The sequence below is a fragment of the Diadema antillarum genome, unplaced genomic scaffold, assembly GCF_040938485.1.
Source record: "Diadema antillarum isolate AM-2024a unplaced genomic scaffold, OU_Dant_1.0 seq00000585_RagTag, whole genome shotgun sequence".
Taxonomy (NCBI): domain Eukaryota; kingdom Metazoa; phylum Echinodermata; class Echinoidea; order Diadematoida; family Diadematidae; genus Diadema; species Diadema antillarum.
In genome coordinates this window covers 204,013-216,663 of record NW_027271519.1, presented here as the reverse complement: position 1 = coordinate 216,663, position 12,651 = coordinate 204,013, and the positions used below count along the sequence as shown (strand labels likewise).

The following is a 12,651-nucleotide window of genomic DNA, read 5'->3' as shown; positions in this document are numbered from 1 at the left end:
TTTATTATGGAAACACCTCCAGACCACGATTAGCTGGGTAAGATTTAATGACAAGTATAATGGGAGAAATGTGATTCAAGTTTGCTTTTGAGATCTTCCTTACAGGTTCAATGCATACTAACAATATATGCATGATTTGTAAGAAAAATGTTTCTATTACACGTTTACAAAAGAGTCATCTGTAGCCGTGAGAGCCCTTACTTGTGAGACATAGGCCTACATATATGAATATCTGACAGCCAGGGGCCAGATTTACATATACCCGTGGCAGTCAGCCTGATATGCAATTTTGAGTTCAGGACGGCAAACCAGCAAATGTCTCTAAATGGAAGCTGCAGTGTCTGCTGTCATGGTGAAGGCAGAATTATACACAAATGGGCACATGTGGTTAAAATTTTACATGTCATACAAAATGAGAAATTACTGTACACAGCACATTCTCCTTCAGGGAACCTAATTTTTAGAAGAAAAAAAAAGCAAAAAAAAAAAAAAGAAAAGAAAGAGATCACCTTGTGTAATACATCACAAGTTATTGCATTAATTTATTTAGACTTATAAAAGTATAAAAATGAAAAGATTTCTCATCTGAAGAATTCTGGACCGTACAGGAAGTAAATGAAGACTGTTCTTGGGCAAGAAAGTACAAAGAAATTGCTAAATCACCCCCTGAATTTAGGCCACAAAATGTTTCAAGCATGTGACAATGCACACCAAGAAAACATCCCTAACCATATTACAATACAAGTACATATACATAGAATAGTACATTTCCAGCTTTAAGAAAAGACTACCAAAAAACAAAAATTCTGAAATGTCAACTTCTACGATAAAGCACAAACAAAACATAAATTTCCACCAAAGCATCTGTACACACATGTACCATGTCCTCTCTCTTCAGTAATCCCATCCCAAAACGCCCATGACAGCCTGTCTGTGTCTTGCCGATAGTGATGAAACCTAAATCTTGTCTGGGTTAATAACGAGATTGGGCAGGCCCCGAGACTGATGAATCACATGACCAGGAAGTAGGCATGGTAGGTAATTTACCTTGAACGGTGTTTGCTGATGCAGGACCTCCATATAACGCTGGTTGGAATCAAGCAACACATGTTAATGCACTACCTGAGGTCTGTCCCAAGCTAAAAGGGTAAATTATCTAAGACCTCATTTCTACGATGACATGGGATGGGCAATCTTGAAGAAAGAAAAGAAAGGAAAAAATAAAAGATGGATGATCATTTGAACCAACCCCTGTTATTACGTGTTAATCCTGATTTCATCTTAACAAACTACAAAAGCTGTTGACAAAATTTGAGATGCAACTAATCTTAAAGGTTGCATTTATCTAACTTGAGTAGAGAGATTCACGTTTCAAAACATGTTTCGAATGGCATTTACGAACTTGGTTTGAAACGCGATTCTTGGGTTGCCGCGTTTATCTAAACATCATATAATTGCGATTTGAATGTTGTCACTGCGGAGCGGCTTTGTGCTATTCAACCCTGGAGGCAGAGGTCAACTGATGCATGCCCCTTTTTGTAATGGATGCTGTTTTTTTTTTTTTTTAATGGACAGCATATGTATACTGGAAGTTGACCTGAGCAGCTTGGAGATATGAATATGTTTCAAAATGTCACTGCGTTTATCTACTCGCAGAAAAGCGATCAAAGTCTCAAACGCATTTCAAACTGCCCTTTGAATGGCGTTTCAAATCAGCATTTCTAAACAGTTTGAAAACACGGTTGCATTTATTATCACCTGAAAATGCCTAAAACACATTTAGAATCGTGATTCTGCCTCACAATTTTTTTTTTTTTTTTTTTGATAAGCAAACTCGCCATTACAGCCGAGAACTAATAGAAGCTCCGTGGTCTGGCATTTCAGACATGTCTACATACATGAAGACTACAGTTCTTTTTGCTCGACAACAGATAATGTAATCATGTCTGTAATATGTTTAAAGCACTACACTGTGTCAACTTTGTGTCTCGAGACAAGTACACGCCTACACTGCACACGAGGGACCTGACCTCAACTGAATGCACTTTTTGCAATGTATGGATGATGCAACAGACACTTCACTGGAAACAAAAAAAAAATTGATTGTAAAAATCAACAGTTTAATCCTGGTACGCACAAGAGCGTCATTGGCACTTTAACAACAAAAACATACATTAGAAAGAACTCAATAATCTCAACACTGATAACAAAAAAAAAAATGAAATTGAGAGAGCTGTCTTCAAGTGCTTTCCATGCAAAAAGCATCATGAAATTAAAAGCACTAATTTCTGAAATATCATATTACAACCTAACCACTTTGTGCTGTCCTTTACTCCTTATTTCCACGACAATTCAAAAAATATGAGGGTATAAGAATACTGGAGTTTAATATGGCCAAACCTTTCTGAAATGAGAGCACTGCTTGACTTTGCCATGAAGATTTGATATTGAAATGAAACACAATCTTATTGTAAGAAAAAAAAATACCCCCCAAAAGTATTAAAAACATAAAACCCAGCAACTTAGATTGAAAACCAGAAAGCATATACATCATTAGTTCAGTAGAAGAAGGTCATTCGTCATGCACATCAGACGAGTTCAGATTTTATTGCCCTTATACACATATGCATGCATCAGCCTTCAGCGACCACGCCTTGCACTATAAGCAGCGGAGGCAACATTAACTCACGTCTAATCCATCTATCTTCTTTCTTTTTTTTTCTTTCTGGTTTTGTTTTTGCCCGGATACCAGGTTTCGTGCTTGCATTGCTACTGAACACGAGCACCCAGAAATCTGAACTCCGATTCTTATCAAAGAAAATACTGCTGAAAAAATTGTGGCTTCCTGTTCCCCTGGCTTATTGATGGGTATGTGATTTCCTCCTGTGGGTTATTTTCGGGTACGGACGTTTTCTTGTTTTTTCTGGCGATGGAAAAACGGACAGGATTTGACAAATCTCTCGCTGAGACCCAGTTGGGGGTACGGAACATCTTATCAAAGTACACGGACGGGGCACTGAATCCAATGAAACACACTGAATAAGTTTTGCATCAATTACAATGCTGACCACAGAACTATGTTATAGGCCTACCTCAAGAACAAGACTGAAACTTGGTTAACTCTTGCAATTGTTTGTTAATGCCTGGGGAATTGGAGTTCAAGTTTTAACAGGTCAATATGTGATTGTGAATAAAAAAGTAATAACAATATGTGACAGTCCCCTCAGAGAGTGTGGACAATAAATATTTGAATGTCTTGTGCAAGAAGGGGGAATTTCATTCCAATAATACACAGCTCTGTATCTCGTGAACAAAATACAAAACTTGTACATCAAGTCAATAATCTGCAGTCTCCCTTGCAGTAGGTACACATTGTAACGCCTTACATGGTGTACTACCCTTCAGCAAAAAATGCCATATGAATGCTATCCCTACTATGCTGGTTTATACCTCTGCCTCCCATCCACCCTCCCCCCCCCCCCCAAAAAAAAAAAAAAAACAGCAACAACAACAAACAAACAAACAAACAAACAAACAAACAAACAAACAAAAACAAAAAAACAAAAAAACAAAACAAAACAATGACAGCTAAGAAAAAAAATAAACAAATCATCATTAAAATTTCATATTGAAACAGCACTGATTATCTGCCATTAATTTGTTTTGCGTCAACTTACAAGTTGAGCAATAGTAATTTTATTACCTCCTGTGTTCCTACACTATGTAGCATTAAAAAGAACAGATGTATGTTAATTTTGGAGCTTCATAGAAAATGTAAAAGAATATCACTAGGCCTACACTTAGTCCTCAGAGTTCACTGTACTATAAGTCATGCAAGGATTGACTTCAGAGTGCAAGAACAGTATCACTGCTGGGGGGGGGGGGGGGGGAGAAGCTTATTCTGATACAGTCTTTCCTACTACAATATCCTGTAATAGAAATTTTCTGATTTACATTTTGGCTCCTGATATACAAGAAAGAACAAAGAAAAAAAAACAGTACATTCATTCTCAGCAGAGCATGACTTCAACATGTGCAAATCACTGATTAGATGCATTATGCTGGCCAGGGTATGAACCCCTGTGGTGGCTGGGTGAATGCTCCAGTATCACCAGACCAGGAATGGAAGTGCAATGTATCTTTGGCCATGAGACGATGTACATTCCTCGCTGATGAGGTGAGACAGGATTCAAGGCCAAAAAATGTCATTTAAACTGGGCTGCTACTGGGGCATGGTGCCGCCACGCAACAGCTTTCAAGCTTTCGCTGCTCTTTCAGGAGTATCTGACTGAACATCTGAATTGGAACATCCAATGAAATGAGTATGGATTAGAGATGTAATGACTAAAATGAGAGTACCATTGGTTATCACTATAAAAAAAGGGATGCAACAGCAACACAGAAGAGCAGCTGTTCCATACTTGATGTGTGTGATATTCACAGAGAGAAATATAAAAGTAAAGGATACCGTGGGGGCAATATTGCAGTGCAGGAAAAATATCGAGTGGCATAATCTACATACATGTTCAGAAATATCACATAGAGTTCTAGTAACATTCTCTTCATGATTGCCAAAGCTGTCAAATGTAAAATATCACTTTGGGATTTGTTGCTCAGAGCTCTTAGGTTACATCATATGTGGATATCACTCTGGTAGACACAGAGTGATGTGACTTGGACCCATTTCCGATCACGGAACCCAATCCAAAATGTGAAACAGGAAAAATCAACAACAGCCCCTTGTCAGGAAAGCTAGAAAGTACTCTAGCCCACTGTTTTGTTCCAAAGTTAGGAGGATATGCCTGCCCCATTTGAAAGAATTCAGGAAAAATGCAGCTTGTCTTGACACCATCAAACTAATTTCACAAAGCAGGGACATTCCTTTGTAAACTAAACTATTAGAATCAGCGCTGGTTCCAATTCAGGACCATCGGAGCAGAGAGGTTACGTCAGGGCCGGCTTCCACGTCACAAAGGAGACTTAGTCAGCCACTGTCTGTATGGATGGCTGTGAAAGACCTCTCCAAAATAAATTACTATCTTCCATCAACAACAGAAATACATCCAGCGATGTGAAAAAATAAACAAACATGTACAGATTCCTATTCTTTGTTCTCATGCACTATCCTTGATTTACCAACTGCACTTCTGTGCAGTCAAGTTGCTGATTTTATCTCCCCAAAAGGAGAGCCATCGTATAGAATACTTTATAACTGAATGAATATCAGCTAACAATATCTGCATGAACAGGTATAATTGAACAAATAGCAGTAGAAGGTAGCCCCTACTGCGTATGCGAGATCACTGTAAAGTTTTGAAGCATGGTGGCCGCACAACTCACAGCTCAGGTATTTCAAATGGTTCATGTCCAATACCAATCACTGCATTGCAGCGACAGTCACCAACAATTATCGGCAGTCGTATGCACATGTATCCAAACCAAAACGCACAACTACATGCTTTTTGCTGGAAACGTCCAGTCTTGTAACAGATGTTGTTAGGATTACCCTGACAAAACCTGCTGCTCTTAACATACTGCAGTGAAAAAAATATCCTACACATCATCAGAGCACTGTCTGGAAAAAAGACTATTTTAGACGTAGTATAGTTTTTATGCCCCTACTTACTACCTACTTACTTTTCAGACATGTACTTTCCTAGACTACCTCATGGTGCCTCTTTCACATGATCCATTATTAACAGCTTGCTACGCTCATCTTACACAAGACTCTCCTGAATTGAACACTTTGTCAGTACAATCATATGATTCTGATACCGACCTCCTGGTAGCAATGATGAAATTTCAGGAAAAAGAGGTTGAAGTTGTTTGATCATCAACCAATAAACTGATTTTTCATCAGAATTTGAAGCACATAATGTATCAATCACAGAGTTGTGAGGCAAAGACAGCTTTACCTTTTCTACTTTAGCTACAACGAATATCACTATACATTCTAAAAGCGTGTGAAACTTGAAAAGCATCTGTTCTTTTTCTTTAATTCAACCTTTTAAAGGGGAAGTCCGGACAATTCTTATGATTTCACATCATGCAGAACCAAAATCGACAGCTCCATGCTTAGATTTGGGGGAATTTATTGTGGTCCTTGAGCAAAGAAACCAATACTCTGAAAACCCCCCAAATTTCACTGATCAAGGATGATGACATAGGAGGCTCACATATTTCAGAAATGTTGCAATGTATTTCCATTACAATACCACTTGTTTTAACATGTTCACCCATGTAAAATGTATACATGCCCTCTTCTTCTGTTCTGCTTCCTTGAGCCCCCACTTATGGTGAAACTGCCATGTCGTCATCCTTAATATTCATTGTGATTTGTTATAAATTTTGAAAAATTCTTATTCCCCATCCCAAACACTACAAATTTTGAAACTTTGTATGCAGTATAACCAATTTAAAGTTGTTCATATATACATGTAAATATATACATGTAAAAGTCTGAAAGTCGTTAAGAAGTCTCCTTTAACCCCTTGTGCATCAGGGCCTTTGACAGTGTGTACAATGTTACGGGGTTTTCTGTGCCATCTGACAATCAAAAGCATGCAAAGGATAAAGGTGAGTGGACTAACGTCAGGGAGATTCCTCCCTCAGCTCCTTCCACTCCCGTAGTCTCATCACACATCTCATCCTTCATCCAGACACCCACTCACCTTGGTAACGGGAGGAGGAGCTGACACCTTCCAGTTGTTCTCCCTCATGGTCTGGATGTCGGCAAACTTGGAGTTGATGTCATCCACCTGGATCATCACCATGTCCCAGAATCCCGCCAGGTCCGAGGCCAGGGTGCTCTTGCCCGCCCCCGCCGATGGCGTCTAATCGGTGGAAGAAGGTGGGGAAAATACAGATCATCAGTTCATCCTTTAATAGCACATTGCCAGAGATATTCTATGAACTGCATGCTGTCTATATTATATAAAAATGTGAATGAAAGATCTTCCACCTCTAATACAATACCATCTCTTCTCAGTAAAGCAATTCCTTCCTCACCAACAGCAACAAAATTATCAACATATACCTTGTTTTTAAACTCTTTCGTTCCTGCTAAGATTATAATCAGGTTTAGAATTCATTCATCGTGAAAATATCTGCCCCCGTCAGTCACAGCAGCCTGTATCATGAACCATCTAATCATGAAGATTTTAGGGGATGTGAACATCTAAGCGCTTTATACATGTTTAAACACCCTATAACAATGCAAGTTACATAGTACATGGGACTAATCTATTCAAGAGAAAATACAATGAGAGTTTTAAACTGTGTGTGAGCTCCCTTCAGTGTGATTACAAAAGCTAGTACATAGCTCTGGGACAGGCCCAACAGTGTATTAATGTTCATAGGCTTTGCTGAATTTTAAGTAATGTACAGTGTGCATGCAACATATGTTTCTGTCATTTCCTCAACAGTCACTGCCTACAATAATTTGATGTTACCATAACGCGATTAAAATGAATTGTATCAGACTTCTTCTTTACGTCAACATAATATGTTGGTTTAAGTTATCAATATACATTCACTATCTTCCTATCCTCATCACAAGTTGCTGATTATGATGTTTCCTCTCCTAGCAACAACTTCCTGGAGATGGATAAAGTCTTTATGTGTCTGGTCCAACCACAAACAAATACTCGGGACCGGAAGCGGCTGTCTTCAATGCGGAAGTGCAGAATGAAAACACACGAGTCCCACTGTCCATTTCAACTTGCGTACACTTACAAAACACTATGTTCATACAAGGAAGAATGACTATATAGTAGACACTCTGGAATACATGTATACACATAAATGCCACAGTTGGGGGAGAGCACAAGAGCAGCTGCATGAAATATATTTCTTAAAAGATTGCGCCAAAAAGATAATACCTCTTTAAAGCAGACTTGCATAATTATGTTTTTTATTCTTGGAAATTAATTTCATGCTTTAAAATATTTTGATACACAATCCAGGACATCTCAAACTTCACTTGCATTTTTGACGTTTTCAATGTGTTTCAAAACTTGGTATTTTACATTTATACACTACACATACAGTACATGTACCTACAGCAATGCCAAACATATTGTTGGCATTTTAATACATGGGTGAAGCATACAAGGATCAAATCAATTTTTTTTTTTTCTTGCATCATGAATAACACATAATATGCTCCTCTGGCACGGCTTAAAAGGCTGAATATAATCACACAATGTCATGATGATGTCATAATGGATATTGTAGGCAGTCACATGTGTACAGTATGATTAATGCATCCTGCTATTAACTATACAATTTGGACACTGAAGTGAAGAGACATGCTACTTCTCACTGAACCAAAATGTAGCGTGTGCCTAAGAATTCTTGCCATTTATTATTTTAAACCACTTTCGACTACGAACTAGCTGATAAATTTGATGTAAGTGTAAGCATCAATCCTAGCAAATGGTCTTACCAAAATCAAACCTCTTTGCTCCATCAGCAGTTCAGTTACACAGGCAGGTATACAATCATTGAATGTTATGTCTGATTAAACAGAAATGGGGGAGGGGTAACAAAAGCAAGGTTTCCCACCCTAACAAGCACATTACTTACAATGTTTTGTTCACATAGCCCTCGGAACTGCTTAAACTTCTTGCTGGTCAGAAGGTTGGCTTTGCCCAGGGCTGCCCGGCAGATTCCACTGACTGCATAATGTCAAGATCAAAACATGAAATCATATTAGGTGTGGAAGTAGCATGATATTACTGCAAAAAAGGGGGCAGCACTTGTTTTTCATGTTCTTTCAATTGACAATAGGCCAGTAATAAACTGCCTATTGCCTATTGCTCACAAATTGAGCATAATGCAACTAAACATAGTTGCATTAAAAACAAATGGGCAGTCAGAAGAACAAGCATTCATACAAACCCTCCTTTCAGACTGTCCAGGTAGAAACAAAATATAAAATTATACACAGTTATGTTACAGAAACATAAGAAAATATAATAGATGTATTACATAATAAAAATATTTGCACACTGCAAAGTGCAACATACACTGCTTCACTTAGACATAACACACGCACACACACACACACACATACACACACAGATGAGCGGTGCAAACTTATTAATACAGGATGCATGCAGGTGAACCTCATATACACATGTATGTTCACATGCATCATATTAATGACCCTTTAAAAGGGATGGTATAGTTTTGATTGAGAAGGGGATTCATGTATTAACTTCTTGCAAGGAAATAGGAAGAAATATTACATAGCATGCAATTATAAGAGAATTAAAATTTCATTTGATGAAGATTGGTTTTGAAATAGCCGAGATAACCAAAAACAAAGTAAAACAAAGTGGTCCTAATAAAAGGTGGGTCTCACCCTTTATTAGGACTTTGTTTTTGGATACTTCAGTCATTTTAAAACCAATTTTCATCAAATAAACTTTTATTTCCTCTTTGAATTGCATGTTATTTAATATTTCATATCATGAGTAGTTCCCAATTATCTCACAAAGAGTTAAAACCTGAATCTTAATCTCAACTAGAACTATACCCATCCCCATAATAGGAAATGCCTCAAATTTTCCCAGCTGACAAACGGATCTCAGAGCAAAGAACAAAACAGCCCCAGATGTAGATATTATTGCTACCTCCTTACATTACAACGCTGTACACCCTACATGGTACACTGCACAAGACCATGGAGCGTCTGTCCCCACTTCTCTTCCTGTTTCTTAATGCATCAAGAATCATGGCAACTGCTCCACTAATGAAGGCAATTAGAAACCAATTTCACCTTCAAACCAACATGTGCTAGCCACTGATAGCAGTGGACACATTCCCTGTATATTAAGTCATGTATACTTTCATGGGTCAGCATACTTTAGCTTGGATGGGGTGAATTTTTAGTAGAGTAGAACTCATTGTTGTACTGCTTGATGAGATGTGTTTCATAAACACACATCTTATCCCCATTTTTCTGTAAAGATTCAGTGAATTCAGCATCCCTTTTGCCTACCAATCAATGTATTAATCTTCTTTTTTTTTTCTCTCTCGCTCTATCTTAAAACATATCCCCCCCCCCACACACACACCCACCACATACATGTTGTACATGTATCATAAAAGTATGTCATCGCACTTGAATGTTGCTATGTCTACAAAAATCTGGGCCTACTGGGGTACCATTTCATGGGGCACTTGGGTTCACTTGGGTATGGTTTGAATAAACCATTCCTTATTAATGAAGTCATACAGATGTTTACCTATTACAACATGAACACTCTGGTTAATTGGTCTTAAAATTTCTAACTAACCATATCAAATTATTTAAACACAGAAAACTGTGATAAATCAAAGCCATATCAAAAAGACATTTATCCCTAGGGACCTGTGTTTTGCGGCATTGAATAATTCAGTAGCAGACAAGCAATTGCTGCATTTCGTCAGTCTGTCTGTCTGATTTCATTCGACTCTTTGTTTTCACATGTAGGCCTATACACTACGTTCAGTCAATTCATCAAAAAACAAAACAAAACAAAACACATCCCTCCCTTTCCCATTCTGGCCCATGCTCTCATGGTTGTGTATTAGTGTTAGATCATGAGTCTCAGCCATCACACTACACACCAATGATACAAACCAGTAGCCTAAATTCACTTCTTTTTAAAGCATACTGTGAACGGTACACGGCTACAATATAAACACTACCATTACACTTCACATTAAAAACCATCTCATTATAGTATAGAGTCAAAATTTACGAGAATCCTTAGGAGTAGACTCCTACAGTTTAATCATATACAAATGTCATTCATCTCTACAGTACTTTTAAAGAAAAAATCTTTATATTGTGTAGCAATGCAGAAGATCAGAGGTGACAAGAATATAGGTACTGTATGTTTGCACATTTTACTGCGCAAGTTCCTACTGCCTGGCTACATTCATGATAAAAAGGTACACAGCCTGTGTGATAAAAGGATCGGATGCCAAATACCCCCCCCCCCCTGCCTATATATCATCTACAACAACATGTGGTGTCTGCCATTTCCAGCCGTAATATGATCAATCATGGCCACGGTGAAATGCAGGCATTCTGAATTGCAAAGGATATTGTTTTTCAAAGCACAGTTCAGTCTAAATAATGGCAGCTATATGATATGTCTTGTCTGCTTGCATTCCGGGTTAATGGAGCATTGGTACAAGGGGTAGGAGATGCGATCGACCTGCCATTTCAGGCCAGAATATATACTCAGAGACAACACATAAATCTTGTCAGAGAGATAGGATTTGCAATCTTTCCTTGATTGATGGTACTATTATTAATGAGAGGGCATTATAATCCGTTGAGAAAATATTTCCTTTACCATATGTCATGCCATGCAGAGCAAAGAAATGATTCATACTGACAACCTGTATAACAGGTTACTGGAAGAAAGCTAGACACTACTATCCTACTGCTTGTATGTCTGGCTATCCCATACTCTATAGATAAGATGTTATAAAGACTATACCCATACATTTAACAGAAACCACAACAGGGAGAGAACTGTCTCAATGAAGGCAGTGGCAAATTGGCAACACATCAGTGAAAATTTCAGCTAAGCCAGACAAATGCTACTTAGACAATGCGAAAGTTAGGATACCATCTAATCGCACATCCCACAGGCAAATCCAATTACCGTTCTCGATCATATCACCATGCCCTTTGATGTTAGTTCTACACCTCAAGGATGTTTAAGTACACATAAGTTAACAAATTCAAATTCTTGGATCACATGTAGTGAATTTGCTTCACTTCCTCTTGGATGGTGTGTAAAAACAAAATAATCTTGCACACTAACACTTCAGGAAAATAATATAGAAGAGTAGAATTTCACAATATATTATGATATCTTTTGAAATGGCCAAAATTTGTTTAACAAATTATTCTTATTTTTTTTTTATGGTTCCATGCGAGGACATGTAAGACCGCACAGTAACGTTAGAAGTGTCAGAACTTTCTTTTTAGCTGTTCAATTCATTCACACATTTGTGTATATTTTACTTTGTTTCTACATTTTATAGTGCTCAATAAACCTTTTTTTTATTTTTATTTTTTTTTATCTGGGGCAGAGTCTGTATTAATAAATGCATGTTGTCAATTTTCAATATCAAAATGATGCATTCACTCAAAAGAAACCTTTCATTGTGTCTCTGACATTACTATCATCCATTGTTACATGAATGATGGCACAGATCTTTGAAATGGCCTTGAATTATAGCTTTGAATCCAAAGTAATAATACACCATTATCAGCAGTGAAAAGCTCCCATGATTTACTGTACTTCCTTTCCATACATAATATCAACATCAATTCAGCCGTATGACCTTGCTGAATGGCAAGGGGTAGGAAAAAAAATAATCATTGCTACAGCAAGGCATGTGCATCTCTGCTTCCTACATCAAGTGCCTGATTGGATTTGCACACAGGACCAGGCATTGCCGCTGATGTGAATCATGGCCCGACGGCTGGCTGCGAGTGGGGGACACCACGTGGCAGCCATACGATTGATGCCTTTAAAATCCACTGCCAGGATGGAGTAGATTAAAGCGTGTGATTTGCTTGTTCACTACAGTCACAGCAAACGCATGATGTCAATAACACCCTTCACTGGTGCCATG

General features: G+C 38.0%; 1 protein-coding gene across 2 annotated transcripts in view; it reads right to left on the bottom strand.

Moving 5' to 3' along the window:
• Positions 1 to 12,651, bottom strand: part of LOC139735554 (uncharacterized) — a 58,312-nt gene that overhangs the window by 15,948 nt on the left and 29,713 nt on the right. For both annotated transcript variants that reach the window (XM_071646311.1, XM_071646312.1), the window contains 2 exons: positions 8,587 to 8,678; positions 6,672 to 6,833 (listed from right to left, as the gene is read on the bottom strand). In XM_071646311.1, the coding sequence (XP_071502412.1) occupies positions 6,672 to 6,833; positions 8,587 to 8,678 (254 nt within the window). The remainder of the gene's footprint in view (positions 1 to 6,671; positions 6,834 to 8,586; positions 8,679 to 12,651) is intronic.